The sequence below is a fragment of the Podarcis raffonei genome, chromosome 2, assembly GCF_027172205.1.
Source record: "Podarcis raffonei isolate rPodRaf1 chromosome 2, rPodRaf1.pri, whole genome shotgun sequence".
Lineage (NCBI taxonomy): Eukaryota > Metazoa > Chordata > Lepidosauria > Squamata > Lacertidae > Podarcis > Podarcis raffonei.
The window spans coordinates 8,506,931-8,527,757 of record NC_070603.1 but is presented as its reverse complement, the minus strand read 5'-3'; the positions used below and the strand labels follow the sequence as shown (position 1 = coordinate 8,527,757).

General features: G+C 46.8%; 1 protein-coding gene across 1 annotated transcript in view; it reads left to right on the top strand.

The window, feature by feature from the left end:
- MARCHF9 (membrane associated ring-CH-type finger 9) overlaps positions 1-20,421 on the top strand; it is a 52,304-nt gene extending 31,883 nt beyond the window's left edge. The window contains exons 2-4 of the mRNA XM_053372808.1: positions 173-328; positions 1,684-1,876; positions 19,422-20,421. Coding sequence (XP_053228783.1) covers positions 173-328; positions 1,684-1,876; positions 19,422-19,750 — 678 coding nt within the window. The 3' untranslated portion in view covers positions 19,751-20,421. The remainder of the gene's footprint in view (positions 1-172; positions 329-1,683; positions 1,877-19,421) is intronic.
- The last annotated feature ends 406 nt before the right edge of the window (positions 20,422-20,827 follow it).

Below are 20,827 nucleotides of genomic sequence, written 5' to 3'. Positions count from 1 at the left end.
ATGGCCGGTGTTACCCAGAATCCTCTTGGTGGTGGTGATGGTTTGTCATGATTGGTACTGGATACTCCTACAGGCCTGGGTAGCTTCTGTGAAGTCTCAGCAGCGGGGTCCAGGAAGCCTGTAGCCAGTAAGCGAAGACCTCCCTGACTCTCCTACGCTTTTTTCCTTGCAGGGGGAGCTGTTAAGCCCATGTCGCTGCGACGGGTCCGTCCGCTGCACCCACCAGCCCTGCCTGATTCGCTGGATCAGCGAGAGAGGCTCTTGGAGCTGCGAGCTGTGCTACTTCAAATACCAGGTCTTAGCCATTAGCACAAAGAATCCCTTGCAGGTAAGCACCGAAACAGCTAAAGCAATACCCTACAACATTTCTCTGATGAAAAGTTTACTATTTATACCCTGTCCACCTGACTGGGCTGCCGCAACCATTCTAGGTTGCTTCGAACATATAAAAAAATACAATAAAACGTTAAACATTTTTTTACAAACTTCCCTATGCAGGGCCGCCTTCTGATGTTTTGTATAGCTACTTATCTGCTTGGCTCGGGGGTCACATAATTCCATACCCTCCAACATATCTCCAATGAAAATAGGGACGTCCTAAGGAAAAGCGGGACATTCTGGGGTGAAATCGGAAACCGGGACGGCTTCTATAAATCTGGGGCTGTCCCTGGAATATAGGGACACTTGGAGGGTCTGCTAAAACCCTGGTTGGTGAATTGTTTTTTTACCAGCAGGCCACATGTTGCAGGGAGGAGGGGAGTCAACAGCAAAGCATGGCAGATGAAGTCCATGTGTGTGAGCACACATACACATACAGGCCTGCCAAGCCATCTTAACTACCTCAACAAAGATTCTGATGGCCATGAATTCCTCACCCATTGTGCTGTGCTGTGCACATTTCACCTAGTGAAGCCTTTAGTGTGCTTCAGCATTGCTCCACAAACAGAGGATATGACTTTGGAAGCACTCAGTGCACCCCCTGTGATTGCACATTGGAGAAACCTGTCTGCCGTTCTCAAGCCTTCCTCAGTAAGGAGATTAGTAAGTTCTCAAGGAACCTGAGAATATATCCTGCAGCACATTCCAAAAACCACTATCCTGTGGCATCCCGCCCCCACCCCCTGTTCTATTCCCATTATCTGGTTTTGTCGTAGGGTGTGGAAAAGAAGCCATGGGAAGCAGCAGCATGGGGAGTAGTCCTACTCAGAGTAGACCCATTGAAATTGATGCGTCTAAGTTAGTCTTGTCTATCAATTTCAGTGGTTCCTTTCTGAACAGGGCTAGCACTTGCTACAACCCTTGGAACAGGTCGTTAATAATAATAATAATAATAATAATAATAATAATAATAATAATAAACAATAACAATAATAATAATGTATATTTTATACCCTGCCCATCTGGCTGGGTTCCCCCAGCCACTCTGGGCGACTCCCAACAGATTAAAAACAGAATAAAACATCAAACATTAAAAACTTCCCTAAACATTTGTATATTTGTAGCAGAATGATTTTTGCCAATGCCCAAGCTCTCTGTATTGCATTTGTTGTGCATCGACACCCTAAGATTCTGCACCCCTCGGCCTCATGGGAAAATCCCATCTTGGCTTGTTCTGCCCATCGTTTGGCAAAAGCACCCTGCCGGCATTCGCTCCCATGTGCTGTTTTTCCTCCCCGCCCCCAGTGGCAGGCGATTTCCCTGACGGTGATCGAAAAGGTACAGATCGCAGCCATCATCTTGGGTTCCCTCTTCCTCATCGCCAGCATCTCGTGGCTCATCTGGTCGTCGCTCAGCCCCTCGGCCAAGTGGCAGCGCCAGGACCTGCTCTTCCAGATCTGCTATGGGATGTACGGCTTTATGGACATCGTCTGCATAGGTGAGTGAGTCCTGCCAGCCAAGCCCCCTTTCGTCGCTTAGAGAAACAGACGGGAGGGTTCCCCCTGTTTTGCTCTCTCCGCTAGCATGATCCCTGCAGCTTGCTGGATGCAGGGAAAAGGAAAATCAATGCTTCGTCCGCTCTGTGATTCCCTTGTGGAACTCGATGCAAAGGAATTTGATGGTAGATTTCAGAGGATTCCAAGCCATTAGGAAAGGCCAGTTCTGAAGTAGTGCCTCCTGGCAATTGTCTTGGCAGCACAGTAACACAGGAAATGAGATTAGGATGGAGAATGTATGCTTCTATTGAGGTCAGAAAGCAGTTCTCTGTAGACAAGTTTTCTTGCATCCTACTTTTTGCTTGAGATTGTAACGATTAGCCACCGTGTGTTAAAATCTCTTTCACCCACCTTCCCCAGCCCCTCTGGCGTTTTTAAATTGCAGAGCTGTTTGTATTCCTGGACATCATGCAAGCCTATTGTTACCGCGTTCAGAATTTGTCAACCCAAAAATCTAAGTAAATCATATATACAGAGAGGGAGAGTTTAAGGATGTGGAGATGGTAAATACCGTATTTTGCGCTCTATAACATGCACCAGACCTCAAGACGCCCCTAGTTTTTGGAGGAGGAAAACAAGAAAAAATATATTCTGAATCTCAGAAGCCAGAACAGCAAGAGGGATCGTTGCGCAGTGAAAGCAGCAATCCCTCTTGCTGTTCTGGCTTCTGGGATAGCTGCGCAGCCTGCATTCGCTCCATAAGACGCTCACACATTTCCCCTTACTTTTTAGAAGGGAAAAAGTGAGTCCTGCAGAGCAAAAAATACGGTAGTTACCAATTTCTCATTGGGTCCCAGGTGCAGAGGTGGGAGGGGCTGAATGAGATTTCTTTGGGAAGGACATGGGCTCCAGTTCTTTGCTTTGCTATTTCCCCCTCGCTAGGAGGAAATATGGGGTGCAGGTGGCGCTGTGGGATAAACCACAGAGCCTAGGGCAGGGGTCAGCAACCTTTTTCAGCCGTGGGCCGGTCCACCGTCCCTTACACCATCTGGTGGACCGGACTATATTTTGAAAAAATAAATAAATGAATTCCTATGCCCCACAAATAGCCCAGAGATGCATTTTAAATAAAAGCACACACTCTACTCATGTAAAAAAATGCTGATTCCTGGACCATCCGCAGGCCGGATTGAGAAGGTGATTGGGCCGCATCCGGCCCAGAGGCTTTAGGTTGCCTACCCGTGGCCTAGGGCTTGCCAATCAGAAGGTCGGTGGTTCGAATCCCCGCAACAGGGTGAGCTCCTGTTGCTTGGTCCCTGCTCCTGCCAACCTAGCAGTTCGAAAGCACAAAGTGCAAGCAGATAAATAGGTACCGCTCCGGTGGGAAGGTAAACGGTGTTTCCGTGCGCTGCTCTGGTTCGCCAGAAGCGGCTTAGTCATGCTGGCCACATGACCCGGAAGCTGTACACCGGCTCCCTCGGCCAGTAAAGCGAGATGAGCACCACAACCCCAGAGTCGTTCGCAACAGGACCTAATGGTCAGGGGCCCCTTTACCCTAGGGGGAAATATACAAAACGAACTATATAGGTGTGCTTAATTTGCATAGTTTATACAGTGGTACCTCGGGTTAAGTACTTAATTCGTTCCGGAGGTCCGTTCTTAACCTGAAACTGTTCTTTAACTGAAGCACCACTTTAGCTAATGGGGCCTCCTGCTGCCACTGCACTGCCGGAAGCACGATTTCTGTTCTCATCCTGAAGCAAAGTTCTTAACCCGAGGTACTATTTCTGGGTTAGTGGAGTCTGTAACCTGAAGCATATGTAACCTGAAGCGTATGTAACCTGAGGTACCACTGTATACGGCAATGAATGTATACATACATTCTAGACACAGAATTTTCAAACTCAGCCCAAGAACCTTTATTCAGAGCCTGAGACTAGCCCCATGCCTGTTAATGATATTTTGGAGAGTGGTTTCTGAGCCTCTGCAGAGTACCTTGCTTTCGCCACTGATGGCCAGTTGCACCTTACCTGAGAATAAGAATAAAAACCTGAGAGGAGGGAAGTATGGCTTCCCTGCTGAAGTTAGCCCCAGCACCTTTTATTTTAGAAATTAGCCACTGCTTCTGTGGGAACCATTTGTTTTCCTAGAGCAGGAACATAGGAAGCTGGCTTTATACTGAGTCTGCCCACTGGCCGATCTACAATTGTATTCCCAGCCTTCCAGTAGCTCTTCAGGGATTCACACAGGAGACATTCCCAGCCCTGCCTGGAAATGCCAAAGATTGCATCTGGGACTTCCTACATGCAGAGGAGATGCTCTGCCAGTGAGATACATCTTTCCCCTATAAGTGGCAGGGTCAGTCAAAGCGTAGAATGATTACAGCACATTGCAACGTCTCGCCTATCCACACACACAAACATCCCAAGGTGCCTGGAATTCTCAGAATTTTTTGAGAATCATTTGGAAGCAGGAAAGAGAAAACACACCCACACTCTGAACACAGGGGGAAATGGCAGCAAGTTGTAAGACGTAGGTCTCCACAGATCTGTATGGGTAAAATGTCGAAATTGGCTCTTCGCGCAGGCTTAACAGACACAAACCAGCCAGCAATGAAACGTTAACAAAAGCCTCAGTGTAGCCTTATCTGAGTTCACCGATTGGGTCTGTGTTGCTCCGGGACAGGAGGAAGGAAGTCAAATGACACCGAGGTTGGTTCGAAGAAAGAGTTTATTCTGCTCTCTGGATAGCAGAAGGCACTTGCGTGATCAAGTCCACAGCAAGTCCAAAGAAATGATAAGTTTCATGCAGTATATATATCCTCCAGGCACCCTCTCCCTCCTTCCCATATAAATCCAACCACGTCAGGCTATGTACGCAGGTTGACATCACATATGTTCTTGCTCTGGTATTTTTAACCATAAAAGGGAATTCCTTCCTGTACTTCTGACCATAAAAGGATCTTCCTCTTCCTACTCTTATCTTGGAGGAAGAGGTCGTCATCTCCGAGAACACGCTTTGGCGTTGTTCCGGACTTAGGTCTGTGCGTCCTTTGTGATCAGCACATAAGATAAGGTACAGATGTGTCTTTCTCTGTTCTACTGGTGCAGTCAGGGTCATCCCTGCCGTCACAAACTGATAAAGGAGAGGGCTCTGAGCACGGCCGGGTTTTTGTTTATACATTGACTCAGAGCCCAAGTTAATGGATTTTAGCTAAGGAAAAATAGGGATTTTGGTGCAGTTTCAAACTGCCTGCACAGTCAGTTTTGGGTTTGGGAAACCCATTCCTTCATCAGGAGGCCACAGGCTTTAGTAACCCAGCTCTCCTCTCTTAAAGTTTCTAGGCCTCATGGCTACAGAGTTGAGTCTTGAAAATGGGATGGCAAAAATTGCTGAAGGATCTGAAACAGTGAGACAGCCGAAGCCCAGACCCATTAAGTAGCTCAGGGACCAATAGCAGGATTTAATTTAAAGGGGAAAGAAATGTTAAGGTGTAAGCCACAAATTGTACTTTGACGCACACCACATTCAGGAAAGTGGTGACACAAATTATATCAATTGCCCAATGCCGTAATACACAAATTAGTCCCAGGCCTCTAACTCATGCAGTGTTTCTGTTGTGACCCTTGTAAATAATATCCTCAGAGGAAGGAGGAGCCACCAGTCATCTAGGCTGGCATGTCATAGTGTAGTTTACTAACCATCCAGGCCTCATCCTCTCCCTGCTCTCAACCTCAACACAACCTTCTGGATCCATCTGCCCCCTCACTTCTGTTTCCCCTCTTGCGTGCCAAGCCGTCTATGGTGACATCAAGTGTAATAAGCCAATCACCCCCCTCTAAATCCCTGGGTGATTTACATAACACAATTCCAGTACTTTTAATATTCAACATGATGATGAGTTCGGGGGAGGAGGGGCAGAGAAATAATGCTGCAATAACCCCTGGGTGGGGGGAAATTGGGAACTCAATTGAACCCATTGTAATGATGATGTGTCAAAGGCTATACGTAGCATAGCAAACAGCTTTTCAGAACCAGAGACTTGGAGGCACAGCCACATTCATTTTGTGTTGCATGCATCCATTTACCGTATTTTTCGCTCTATAAGACGCACTTTTCCTCCTTCAAAAATTAAGGGGAAATGTGTGTGCGTCTTATGGAGCGAATGCAGGCTCCTTGGCTTCAGCGATAGCAACGCAAAGCCTCCGAAGCGCAGTGGGAGAGCTCCCCCCATGCTCCGGAGGCATTGCGTTGCTTTCTCGTTGCGCTTCAGGGGCTTCAGGCAGCTGTCCGCAAGCCTTTGGAGCGCAGCAGGAGTTCCTGCTGTGCTCTGAAGGCTTGCGGATAGCCGCCTGAAGCCTGGAGAGCGAGAGGGGACGGTGGACACCGATCCCTCTCGCTCTCCAGGCTTCGCTTCGCTGAAGAGGCGCTGCACAGTTTTCCCTCTCTGCGCAGCGCCCCTTCAGCGAAGCGCGAGGAGAAATGGAAGGGGCTCCGTTTCTCCTCCCGCTTCGCTGAAGGGGCGCTGCGCAGAGAGGGGAAAAATTTTTTTCCCCTGTTCTCCCCCTCTAAAACAAGGTGCATCCTATGGTCTGGTGCACCCTATAGAGCGAAAAATACGGTCAATATCTATGGTGTTCTGTGGGGCTGCCTGTGGCCACCCATTCAGGGGATGGGCCAGGCCCTCGCTGGCTGCAGCATCAGATGCTCCCAGACCATTCAATGGCGCTGTGCACACACATTCATTTAATTGTGTCTTCCCGTGATCTCTGGACGTTTGGACCTGACTTCCTTTCTGAGTGAAGATATTAATCCAAGTGCCAGATTTATGTTTGTTTTGCGTGTTTGTGTTTTGAAATAGTTCATAAAATACCTTGGGAATAAAGCCTGATTGCTGACAGAATAAAGTTTATGCTTCAACAGCATGGAAGAGATGGGAGACAACTGCTTACAGCAGACGTCCGTGTTGGGCTCAATATGGCCTAGTTGCCATAGTGCCATAAAACCCCTAAATCTGCCTACCTCGATCAGAGCACGCCAATTTTACAGGTTTTCATGCACAATCTGTCCCCAGTAAAAGCTGTGAGCAGCTAAGGAAATTAAAGGATGCCTGCCCGATTCGGACCAAAGGTCCACGTTAGCCTGCCATTCTGTTCGTCACAGTGTCAACCCAGATTCTTCCACTGAAGCTCAGAAGCAGGACATGAAAGAAGTAATAATAAGAATAAGAATAATTTATTATTTGTACCCCACCCATCTGGCTGGGTCTCCCCAGCCACTCTGGGCGGCTTCCACAAAAACCAAAAATACACTAATATGTCATACATTAAAAACTTCCCTGAACAGGGCTGCCTTAAGATGTCTTCTGAATGTCAGGTAGTTGTTTATCTCTTTGACATCTAATGGGAGGGCGTTCCACAGGGCGGGCGCCACTACCGAGAAGGCCCTCTGCCTGGTTCCCTGTAGCTTTGCTTCTCGCAATGAGGGAACCGCTAGAAGGCCCTCAGCGCTGGACCTCAGCATCCGGGCAGAATGATGGGGGTGGAGATGCTCCTTCAGGTATACTGGGCTGAGGCCGTTTAGGGCTTTAAAGGTCAGCACCAACACATTGAATTGTGCTCGGAAACATACTGGGAGCCAATGTAGGTCTTTCAAGACCGGTGTTATGTGGTCTCGGCAGCTGCCCCCAGTCACCAGTCTAGCTACGCATTCTGGATTAGTTGTATTTTCCGGGTCACCTTCAAGGGTCGTCCCACGTAGAGCGCTTTACAGTAGTCCAAGAGGGAGATAAATAGAGCATGCACCACTCTGGCGAGGCAGTCCGCGGGCAGGTAGGGTCTCAGCCTGCGTACCAGGTGGAGCTGGTAGACAGCTGCCCTGGATACAGAATTGACCTGCGCCTCCATGGACAGCTGTGAGTCCAAAATGACTCCATCTCCCAGGCATGTTCCCACCCCCAAACCCGTCAGCAATAGATTTTCAGATGCATCGTACCTCAAATCCAAAAGGTATCCTATAGCCATCATGACTTCTAGCCACTGATTGGCTCAGCCACTGTGCTTTTGTCTAACCCCCTTTTGAAGCTATCTCCTTTTGTTGCCATCACCACATCCTGATACTTATCAGAAGCGTGACCAGTGATGCTAAATAGGCCTTGGTACATTTTGTTGTGATTGTGACAGGAACGTATTTGATACTAGCAGCCTTGTACCTGGCTTCGCTCAGGAATGGCAAGAAACCAAAACATCAGTGCAGTCTTAAAAGGTTCAGCCCGCCATCTTGATTCAAAATGGCTCCCCATTGTATCCAAGCATCGATCAAAACCTTGATCTCAGAACGGTCATGCAAAATTTGGTTACAGTATCTTAAGAGGTGTCCCAATGTATAGTGAAAAGTCCCAACAGCTTTCCAAAATATATGGTAGTTGGGTGTGGAGGTGCTTTTTTAAGTACCTGAGAAGATAGATGCACACCCACATAAGCCCTTGTGTATTTATTTTATTTTTATTCATTTAACAGAATTGGTATACTGCTGAATTGTAAAAAACCCCTAAGCAGTTTACATGAAAGAAACATTATCGATGAGAGTCAGGAGTTAAAAACAAGACCTAAACATTTCAAAGCAGAAATAAAATCAGTGGTTATAATGTAAATTATAACATAGAATGACATCTTAAAATGAATGACAGCTTTATATGTCCCTGGGTAAAGGACCCCTGACCGTTAAGTCTAGTCACGGACGACTCTGGGGTTGCGGCACTCATCTCACTTTACTGGCCGAGGGAGCTGGCGTTTGTCCGCAGACAGTTTTTCCAGGTCATTTGGCCAGCATGACTAAGCCGCTTCTGGCGAACCAGAGCAGCGCACGGAAACACCGTTTACCTTCCCACTGGAGCGGTACCTATTTACTTGCACTTTGACGTGTTTTCAAACTGTTAGGTTGGCAGGAGCTGGGATCGAGCAACGGGAGCTCACCCCATCATGGGGATTCGAACCGCCAACCTTCCAATCGGTAAGCCCTAGGCTCAGAGGTTTTAGACCACAGCGTCACCTGCGTCCCTTTTATGATCCTGGGTAGGTTTGCCTAAACAAAACAGGGTTTAGCAGGACATTGAAAATAGTACAGAGAAGACCCCTGACTAATGTCAACAACCATTTGAAGACAAAATAAAAATAGTGGAAGGCTAAGTCTTACCTCACAGGAATGCTTTTGGCCATTTTCTTGAATTTAGGTAGTGTTTTAATCCATTTTTGCTGGGGCAGTAGTGAACCTTCAGTGGCTACATAACTTTATTTTCTACTGATTCCACATTAAATTTAATTTAGCTCTGGTTCGAGGAAACTGGTCATTCAGGCATTGCTGGACCCTTAACTCTCATCAGCTGCAGCCAGCATGGCCAGGGGCTGATGGACGTGTAGTACAGCTAACTTACTTTGCCAAACCTTTACAGTGGTACCTTGGTTCTCAAACGCCTTGGTTCTTAAACGCCTTGGTTCTCAAATGCCAAAAACGCAGAAATAAGTGTTCCGTTTTTCGAACATTTTTTGGAAGCCGAAAGTCCAATGCAGTTGTCAGCTATTGTTTCCATCTGCACCAATCAGAAGCTGCACCTTGGTTTTCAAACATTTAGGAAGTCAAATGGACTTCCGGAATGGATTAAGTTTGGTGCTTTTGGTTTTGCTATTTAGTTTGCATTTTTGTTTTTGAGGCTTTTTCGGTTCATTTGTTTTTGTGACTGTGTGGAACCCAGTTCAGCTACTGATTGAGTGAGTGAGTGAGTGAGTGAGTGAGTGACTGCGGAAATGGATAAAAGCCCCCCCTCCAAACAATGACTATCATCAGAGCAAGTAGGAAAAAATAATAATTTAATTTTCCTCATCTACATATCTACATCTACATCTACATCTACATCTACATTACTGTCTTATTTATTTTATAGTACAGTACATTGATTATTGCTTTCATTTTATGGATCAGTGGTCTCGTTAGAGAGTAAAATTCATGTTAAATTGCTGTTTTAGGGGTTGTTTTTAAAACTCTAGAATGGATTAATCTGTTTTGCATTACTTTCTATGGGAAAGTGTGCTTTGGTTTTGGAACGGACTTCCGGAACGGATTAAGTTTGAGAACCAAGGTACCACTGTAATTGGCATTACAAACATCATACAACATCCATATATAAAAATTTAAAATATATACAAATAAACAGCCATGTCAAATATATAATGATGAGGATTTTCACTGGGATTTCTTCCCGCTAAATAGTGCCATGCGCCACTCTAAGAGATACTACTGACAAAAACTCAGCCACCCTTGCAGTTACTTCTGGGTTAATGTCAGACAGATAGAATCTAATATTTTCATTGTGCCGTCATGTTAGGCTACCCAAAAAAAGGGAATAGCTGGTTGCGTAGCTGGTTGTACAATGGACAGTAGAAAAGGATATGTTCTACAGCAGGCTTCCTCAGCCTCGGCCCTCCAGATGTTTTTGGCCTACAACTCCCATGATCCCTAGCTAGCAGGACCAGTGGTCAGGGATGATGGGAATTGTAGTCTCAAAACTTTTGGAGGGCCGGGGTTGAGGAAGCCTGCTCTTCAGTGTCCAGCACATTCAAATAAAATGTGCAATGTCTGTCGTTTATGGGGATGTTTAAATATCTGCCCTTGACAAAAGCTGAGGGGAAAACGTTCAGTCGGGCCAATATAAGGGCCCTGCATTGGACTGGAATTATTAATTTTGAGATATGTGCCCCTGTTTTCTGTTGTATTAAACCTATAGAACTTGGGGGAGCAAATTTTATTTGCAGCTGACTCGATGTTTTGTTTCTCAATGCCCCTTAATCTGGTTTGAATATTGCAATAAATATACTGCTCACTTGAATTATATACAAGAGTTCCAAGTCAATACCAATAGATCTGGTTTTGCTATGTAAGAGTTGGAAGCATATGGATTTATAAGGTAAAGGTAAAGGTACCCCTGCCCGTACGGGCCAGTCTTGACAGACTCTAGGGTTGTGCGCCCATCTCACTTAAGAGGCCGGGGGCCAGCGCTGTCCGGAGACACTTCCAGGTCACGTGGCTAGCGTGACGAAGCTGCATCTGGCGAGCCAGCACAGCACACGGAAACGCTGTTTACCTTCCCGCCAGTAAGCGGTCCCTATTTATCTACTTGCCCCCCGGGGGTGCTTTCGAACTGCTAGGTTGGCAGGCTTTATAAGAGTCCTTAAATAAGTCAGAGAGTAGACTCAAAGGCTGGCAACATCTGGAAGGCCACATATTCCCCCCTCTACTGACGTGGCTCCATCCACTATGTGTGCAATCCTAAGCATATTGACTAGAGGTTGAGCTCTGTCTTGCCAGGTTTCATAGAATTGTAGAGTTGGAAGAGACCCTGAGGATCATCTAGTCCAACCCCCTGCAATGCAGGAATATGCCTTTGTCCCATATGGGAATCAAACCTGCAACCCTGGTATTATCAGCACCGTGCTGTAACCAACTGAGCTATCCAGTGGTTTCAAACTCAGTTTGTTGGCCCTCATCCAGCTATCCAGAGTCCAGTTGCTGGTCTAGACTTGCACAGCCAATGGTCTGACTTGGTATGAGTAGGTTTTCTGCCTGACACTCAGGTTTCCAGCTGGACTCTGTTGTGGTTCTAGTTGCAGGCTAATGAGCCAAGCCTGGAAAAATTTAAATACTGGCCCATCCAAATCAGCATTCTCTACACCAGGGGAGGGCAGACATCACAGTATGTCAGGTGTACTTTGTGGTATTTTGTTTTGGTTGGGTTTATTAAGATAGAACCTCTCAAAATTTACCAGAGAGCCAGGTGCTAATGACATACAGTATTATCTCGGGTTACATACGCTTCAGGTTACAGACTCTGCTAACCCAGAAATAGTGCTTCAGGTTAAGAACTTTGCTTCAGGATGAGAACAGAAATCGTGCTCCGGCGGTGTGGCAGCAGCGGGAGGCCCCATTAGCTAAAGTGGTGCTTCAGGTTAAGAACAGTTTCAGGTTAAGAACGGACCTCTGGAATGAATTAAGTACGTAACCAGAGGTACCACTGTAGAATGAGTCCCCGTCATGTCTGTGGATTTGTGGCTGAACATGGGAGATGGCACATCCATCACATTAAATGTTCATATTGATTTTTAATTATCTTTCTAATGCTTCTTTTCTTTCTTATATTGTATGTTATTGTATTAAAGTTTGAATTTAATGGGATACAATACAATACAATTGAAAGAAATAAAAGAGGTTGTACAAATACAATTAAAAGCCATACAGTACATTCCATTATAATAGCTACAACAGGTGGAAAAAATCATTAAGTGGTCTCCCAAGACCCTCAGCAATTTTCAAGTGGTCCATGTGGGGAAATGTTTGGGAACCACTGATCTACTGCAAATTATCCAGGGATCTACCAGCAGATCCCAATCTACCATCCTTATCTGCAAGGACTGACAAGTACCCTTCTCCAGGTTTTCAGACAGAGGTCTTTCTCAACCCTACCTTGATACACCAGGAATTAAACCTGGTATTCTGCATGCAATGATGATGATGATAATAATAATAATAATAATAATAATAATAATAATAATAATAATATATTATTATTATTATTATTATTATTATTATTATTATTATTATTTATACCCCGCCCATCTGGCTGAGTTTCCCCAGTCACTCTGGGCAGCTCCCAATCAAGTATTAAAAACAATACAGCGTTAAATATTAAAAACTTCCCTGAACAGGGCTGCCTTCAGATGTCTTTTAAAGATAAGATAGCTACTTATTTCCTTCACATCTGAAGGGAGGGCGTTCCACAGGGCGGGCGCCACTACCAAGAAGGCCCTCTGCCTGGTTCCCTGTAACCTCACTTCTCGCAATGAGGGAATCGCCAGAAGGCCCTCGGCACTGGATCTCAGTGTCCGGGCTGAACGATGGGGGTGGAGACGCTCCTTCAGGTATACAGGACCGAGGCCGTTTAGGGCTTTAAAGGTCAGCACCAACACTTTGAATTGTGCTCGGAAACGTACTGGGAGCCAATGCAGATCTCTCAGGACCAGTGTTATGTGGTCCTGGCGGCCACTCCCAGTCACCAGTCTAGCTGCCGCATTCTGGATTAATTGCAGTTTCCGGGTCACCTTCAAAGGTAGCCCCACGTAGAGCGCGTTGCAGTAGTCCAAGCGGGAGATAACTAGAGCATGCACCACTCTGGTGAGACAGTCCGCGGGCAGGTAGGGTCTTAGCCTGCATACCAGGTGGAGCTGGTAGACATGCAAAGCCTTGCACTCTGCCACTGAGCTTAATAGCCACTAGGTTCTCAGAGCCAAGGTTCCTGGTTCAAGCGCTGTGCTCCTGGGAAACCGCGATATTGTTTAGATGCATGTTTAATCTGTTCAGTGGGCCGCAGTTACCCTTTTCTCCAAAGGTGTGTCCTGATGAGAAGATTGGCGGCAGCTTTTGTGTCACGTGCCTTTGTCGATGGCCTCGTGCGTGGTTGAAGGCGTGGGCAGCATAATTAGGGCTCGGTACACCCTGTGGCTGCCTTTGCCTTTGGGCTCCTCAGCAGATGGCTAGAGATTTTACCTCCAGCACCGCACACCGTCAAAGGGAGAGAAAGCCTTTTTTAATTGGAAGCCAATGACATTCACTAAAGAGGCCAAGCCACGTTTGTGGCGCTGATGGATGAGCTCTGGCGAGACAGAATGATAACAGCCAGGCCCCTTGTGGGAAGCGAGCGGTGCGCTGTCATTGGGAAATGAATGAATGACTTTTCCATTTCCCATTGATTCAACAGGGACACGTGTCGCATGGTAATGACCCACGTTAGGGGATGGCGGGAGCGCGATTGATTGTCACTGGGTGGCATCCAGTTGGGAGATGGTATTTATAACTCGCTGGTCTCTTGGAGTTCCAGAATATGTTGCGGGAGGGGGGAGGGATTATTTTTCAACACACACAGAAATAAGGAAACAAAAAAAAGCTGTTACAGGCACATCACCCTCTATACACATGTAATTACCGTATTTTTCGCTCTATAGGACACACTTTTTCCCCTCCAAAAATTAAGGGGAAATGTGTGTGCGTCCTATAGAGCGAATGCAGGCTGCGCGGCTAAGCCCAAAGCCAGAACAGGGAGACGGAGCGCTGTGGAGTGAATGCACCTTGAATGCACAGAACGCACCTTGTTTTTTTTGGGGGGGGGTAAGAAAAAAATTTTTTTTCCCCTGTTCTCCCCCTCCTATGGTCCGGTGCGTCCTATAGAGCGAAAAATACGGTATCTATCAAACCTCCGTCACAACCTTATTCCAAAACACTGAATGAATGCACCCTGCATCCCTCAGAAATTTCTGTAAATAAACCTTCCCAGACTCTGCACCTTCCTGATGTTCTGAACTATAGCTGTCATTAACCCCAGCCAAAGGGCCTGACTGGCTGAGACTGTTGCATGTTGTAGCACCCAAGGGCCTTGCTAATGGGGGTCAACACTCGAGGGCACCAATGCCACTGTAATCGTATCAACATTGCTAATTTATTCATTCACATAGTTAACAAAGACTCGTGATGCAGATTTAGCCAGGTTTTCAATATTTTGGAAAAGTTTCCCTGCAACATTCAGTCTTGCAGAATTATTTTATATGCCAATTCCCTAAGCCAGACGTTAACATAATATTTTGGCATGCCCCAAAGAATAGGTTAACAAGGAGACAGATGGAACTTACTTGATTATCTCCGAAATAATGATATTTACCTATTTCTAAAGGTTTCATATTATTTCACACTCCCACCAAATATAGTTCATATTTGCTTAATCACAAAACCAACATTTCCCAGATGTTTGTTTATTCACACACGATCCGTAAAGGCAGTTCCCCTGTCATGAAATAACACATTTACACCCTTTTGTTACCAAGAATCTGGTCTGTGCATTATCATAGGGAGGAAAGGGTCCTTTTGACATGTAATATTATGTCTCTGCCACCATCATTTGTACATTTGTACAGTGGTACCTCGGGTTAAGTACTTAATTCGTTCTGGAGGTCCGTTCTTAACCTGAAACTGTTCTTAACCTGAAGCACCACTTTAGCTAATGGGGCCTCCCGCTGCCGCTGCGCTGCCAGAGCACAATTTCTGTTCTCATCCTGAAGCAAAGTTCTTAACCTGAAGCAGTATTTCTGGGTTAGCGGAGTCTGTAACCTGAAGCGTATGTAACCTGAAGCGTATGTAACCCGAGGTACCACTGTAGTGACTTGCCCAAAACCACCCAGTTAGTTTCATGGCCAGTTGGGGGATTTGAACCCTGTTTTCTTCCAGGTTCTAATTCGATACTCTAACCACTGTGCCCTGTGGCATATCTAGGGGTTGGCCTCTGCCAAGAGTGCGGGCCCGGGAGGGTGCAAAAACCGCACCTCTCTGCTCTGGCTTGGAGTGGCTCGGAGCTCACCTGCCTGTCCGCACACTCTCTAGGGAGTCCTCCACTGCTCTGGGTGGCTGGGCAAGGTGCACAGGCTCGTCTGCAAAGGGCACAAGGGACGTGGGCACAGATACATCTCCTTGCCAAGGGTGCAAGGGAGCCTGGGTACGCTTCTGACTATGTTGTGCCACAGAGTGATATATGCAAAAGACAAGTCCCTGCCCCGAGGGCCTTCACAATTAAATTTCAGCACATCAGAAAGAAAGGGAAGGGAAGGAGGTGGAGTGCATAGCATAAAGCAGTTATGTCTTCTTGAGCTTTTGTTGCCCTTAGTTCATGTATGCCAGACTAAAACCGATTCTTGGCCTGGGTTCCATGAAAATGGAAAATGAAAGCTGATGTTTTGTTTTTTAATCGGGATGGGGAATAGGAGCAAAACGGCACACAACTTAATCCAAAATCTAGCCAGGGAACTGCCAGGAAAGCTCAACACCCCACGCTCAAGAAATACATTCATGCAGAACCATATAATGCATGCAAATATGCTTAACTTAAACGGCTCGATATGCAGGTTTTCTTTTGGGTAGGTGGTTGGGGCGTAGGAAAAGATGCGGCCTAATAACTAGAGGAGGGACGCGGGTGGCACTGTGGGTTAAACCACAGAGCCTAGGACTTGCTGATCAGAAGGTCAGTGGTTCGAATCCTCGCGACAGGGTGAGCTCCCGTTGCTCGGTCCCTGCTCCTGCCAACCTAGCAGTTTGAAAGCACGTCAAAGTGCAAGTAGATAAATAGGTACCGCGCTGGCGGGAAGGTAAACGGCATTTCCTTGTGCTGCTCTGGTTCGCCAGAAGCAGCTAAGTCATGCTGGCCATGACCCAGAAGCTGTACGCCGGCTCCCTCGGCCCATAAAGTGAGATGAGCGCCGCAACCCCAGATTCGGTCACGACTGGACCTAATGATCAGGGGTCTCTTTACCTTTACCTTTAATAATTAGAGGCCAGGAGAAACAGCTAGGTGACAAGTCTTGCAAGACAGAGGATCTGTGCCCTGTGGATACTTTTCCAATATCCCTTCACATATCATGAGAACTGGCTATAAACAGAATTACTTCGCCATGCAAATGATTGTGCAAGGCACAGTCTATTCTTGTACAACAGCCTTGTGAAATGGCTTTGGGTTGAGTGATGGTACCTTGCCCAAAGCCACCCAGAAAGCTTTGTTCCTGAGCAGAGACTTGAACCTGGGTCTCCCCCGTCCAAACGCATATGTGCTGGCCCTGCGTGGAAATCGCATTAGCACGCACAGAACCCCAGAAGAGAAATTATTCCAGTGACACGGGTGCTTTGTGGCAAAGTGACAAACTCAGGCTAAGCTCAGACCTCACCTCTTAACAGTCATATACAATGGTACCTTGGTTCTCAAACTTAATCCGTTCTAGGAGTCCGTTCAAAAACCAAAGCATTCCAAAACCAAGTGCGCTTTCCAATAGAAAGTAATGCAAAATGGATTAATCCGTTCCAGACTTTTAAAAACAACCCCTAAAACAGCAATTTAACATGAATTTTACTATCTAGCAAGACCATTGATCCATAAAATGAAAGCAATAAACAATGTACTGCAGTCACACAATCAATCAATCAGTAGCTGAACTGGGTTCCACACAGTAGCAAAAAAAAGAGCCGCAAAAACAAAATGCAAAATAAATAGCAAAAACAGACAGACCTCAAAACTCAAAACGGAAGTGTGGCACTCAAATCGGAAGCGTAACACTCAAAACAGAGCACGTTCGGCCTCTGAAAAAAGTTGGCAAACCAGAACACTTCCAGGTTTGCAGTGTTTGGGTTCCAAATTGTTTGAGTACCAAGGCATTTGAGAACCAAGGTACCACTGTATTCATTTGTTCATTTGCTTATGTAGTAACCTGTGTGGTGCAAGAAGGCAGTTCCCTGCCCTGAGGAGCATCCAATCTGAAGTTTGATAGAAGAAAGGAAGGGAAGTGGCAAGTGGGTGAAATAATGTGCCATCTCTCCAATTGCATGTGTTTGGCCTTGGTTAGAGGCTTAGGCTACAGTCCTAACCCTGCTTAACCAGTGAGGAAGCCCCACTGACGTACCGTATTTTTCGCTCCATAAGACGCACCTAGTTTTTAGAGGAGGAAAACAAGAAAAAAAAATATTCTGAACGAAACAGTGGATGTATGATTTTTGTGGTTCATGCTGTGTCCACAGACATGATATGTGATTTGATGGTGAGTTTGGGGTAGCCCAGTGCAAAAATTGTGAGAATCCATGTGGGTCCGTGCTTTGTAACCACGTTTTTGTGCCATTGAGACCCCACGAAACAATGGATGTGTGATTTTTGGTGCAGGCGGTAGCCATGGACATGCTATGTGATCTGATGGTGAATTTGGGGTAACCCAGTGCAAACATCCTGAGGATCCATGTGCTTTTACCTCCCCCCTCCCAGGCAGCCTCCTTTATTGCTAGAGTCCCTTATCTCCCTTCCCGATCGCTTGCTGATCAGCAGCTTTGTTTCAACACCCCCTCTCCCTGTTTGTAAAAAAAAAAAAAAAGCACAATCTGCTTTTTGCCCCTGGGCAATTCGGCTCCAGGGACCACGCATTCGCCCCATAAGACACACAGACATTTCCCCTTACTTTTTAGGAGGAAAAAAGTGCGTCTTATGGAGCGAAAAATACAGTACTTCTGGGTAGACAAGCTTAGGTCTGTGCCCTAAAGTGTAGCAAGGGAACTTGGGTTGTGCCAAAGGCTCCAAGGGATGGATTGAGGAAGGATTTGGTGCAAGTGAGAGCGAGGGGTCACACAGGTGTGATGGGAGGCAGTTCCAAGCATATGGGGCAGCAAGGGAGAAAGGCAACTGGAATTGCTTGCGGGAGCAAGAGCAGTGACTGGTGGTGGTGGAGGGACTTGGGCAGGGATTTGTTGCTGAGATGATAAGGACAAAGAGATCGACCACAAAGCGGACTGGAAGCCAACGTAGCAATTTCAGGAGATATGGGTCAGAGCAAGGAGTGAGGCGAATGCGTTTGTCAGAGTGCCTGATAAAAGTGAAGGGACGTAGGTAAAACCACAGAAGGGTGGAGAGGAGAAGGTTGCAAGAGAAGATGAAAAGCAGGGTGTGGGCCAGAGTTTCTTGAGTCTTTGCTGAAGAGCAGAAGAGACAAAGAAGGGCTGTATTTTTGTGATAATAATAATATTATAATAATTTATTATTTATACTCTGCCCATCTGGCTGAGTTTCCCCAGCCACTCTGGGCGGCTTCCAATCAAATGTTAAAAACAATACAACATTAAATATTAAAAACTTCCCTAAACAGAGCTGCCTTCAGATGCCTTTTAAAGATAGGATAGCTACTTATTTCCTTCACATCTGGTGGGAGGGCGTTCCACAGTGTGGGTGCCACTACCGAGAAGGCCCTCTGCCTGGTTCCCTGTAACCTCACTTCTCGCAATGAGAGAACCCTCAGAAGGCCCTCAGCACTGGACCTCAGTGTCCGGGCAGAACAATGGGGTGGAGACGCTCCTTCAGGTATACTGGACCGAGGCTGTTTAGGGCTTTAAAGGTCAACACCAACACTTTGAATTGTGCTCAGAAACGTACTGGGAGCCAGTGTAGGTCTTTCAAGACTGGTGTTATATGGTCTCAGCGTCCGCTCCCAGTCACCAGTCTAGCTGCCGCATTCTGGATTAATTGTAGTTTCCGGGTCACTTTCAAAGGTAGCCCCACGTAGAGTGCATTGCAGTAGTCCAAGCAGGGGATAACTAGAGCATGCACCACTCTGGCGAGACAGTCTGTGGGCAGGTAGGGTCTCAGCCTGCGTACCAGGTGGAGCTGGTAGACAGCTGCCCTGACACAGAATTAACCTTCGCCTCCATGGACAGCTGTGAGTCCAAAATGACTCCCAGGCTGCGCACCTGGTCCTTCAGGGGCACAGTTACCCCTGATATGCTTGAATATGGGGAACAAAGGAGAGTGAGGAGTCAAAGATCAAGCCAACATGATGAGAGGCTAAAAGAAACTGAGGTGCCTTATTGGACCCTATTTTCAGAGTTCCCCCAGCCCTGAACCCAGGCAACCATCTTACATTTCCTTCCTTCTTTCAACAGGCTTGATTATCCACGAAGGCTCCTCGGTGTATCGAATATTCAAGCGTTGGCAAGCGGTGAACCAGCAGTGGAAGGTGCTGAACTATGACAAAGCCAAGGACCTAGGGGAACCAATTGGCGGGAGCACAAAGCCCGGAGGGCGGAATTCACGGACGAACCCCTCCTCGGGGAGTGAGAGGGCCTCCCAGCGGGGCCAGCGGGTTAGGACTATTTTGAACCATCACTGTGGTTATACAATTCTGCACATTCTCAGCCACCTGCGGCCTAACGAACATCGCGGGGGCTCCAGTTCCAGCCGCGAGGTTGTCATGAGGGTGACGACGGTATAATAACAGCCTACGGGGCCTTTGCCAGGAGGGAGAGGCTCCACAGTTCCCATGGAAGGAAGAAGCTGATGCCTTCATCTTCCGCACAGGCTCCATTCCGAGCCCTTACGGGGCGGGCCGCACGCTGTATACTGTCCGACGCAGGAGGTTGCCCCTGGCTCCGTGGTGTTGCCGCCGCAGACCCCACCCGCCTCTTCCTTGTTGTGCGTGGGGAGTGCCTCAACTTGGTTGCACCTTCCTGCCCTCCCATCAATGTGAATTTTTTTTTCTTTCTCTCTCCATCCAGCTTGTGGTGAAAGGAGAGACAATCCCCCTCCCCCCCAACCCCCCCCCCCAAACCCTCCTTTGTTATGACTAAACTCCTTGGAAGAGTGGTGGGGGTTTTATTTATTTATTTAATTTTTTAAAAATCAAAACAACAACACACACACACAAAAACAACAACCAGCCCCTGCCTGGTTCCTGTTGAACGAGTCTCGGCGCCAACCGATCCAGATATTTGAAAACATTTTTACCTCATCTTTCAAAGGAAATCCTGCCAGAAGACCCATCCTGCCTTTCCAACCCATCCCATTGGTCTCTCTGACTGGGAGACACCAACCAGAGAGGTTCTGAACTTTTACCCGTCCCTCCAAAATAATAATGGTGCAATAAACATGTTTCTTAAAGCAAAATGGCATCTTGCAATAAGATATATTACCTGTGCATTTCATCTTTAATTTAATGCATGGAAATCTCTTTTTCTTCCTCCCTCTGCCCCTCTTCTTTTCTCCTTCTCTCTGACAATGGAAGGATAAAGAATTGTTTATATACATGAAGGTGTCCTTCAGTTGCGTTGTTCACTTTCCGTTCAAAAAGTCTGTTCCAGTCAGGTCAGGGTATGTGCAATGTGTCGTCTAGTGGGCATGTGGAGATGATGGGGATCTTTATACAGCGAAGGGATCCTTGTGTTAACTTTTAGGACAGGGATGGGGAATCTGTGGCCCTACAAATGTTGCTGTACTGCAACTCCTGTTATTCTTGACCGTTCGCCATGCTGGCAGGGGCTGATGGCAGACCCACAGGGCCCTCAGCCCTATT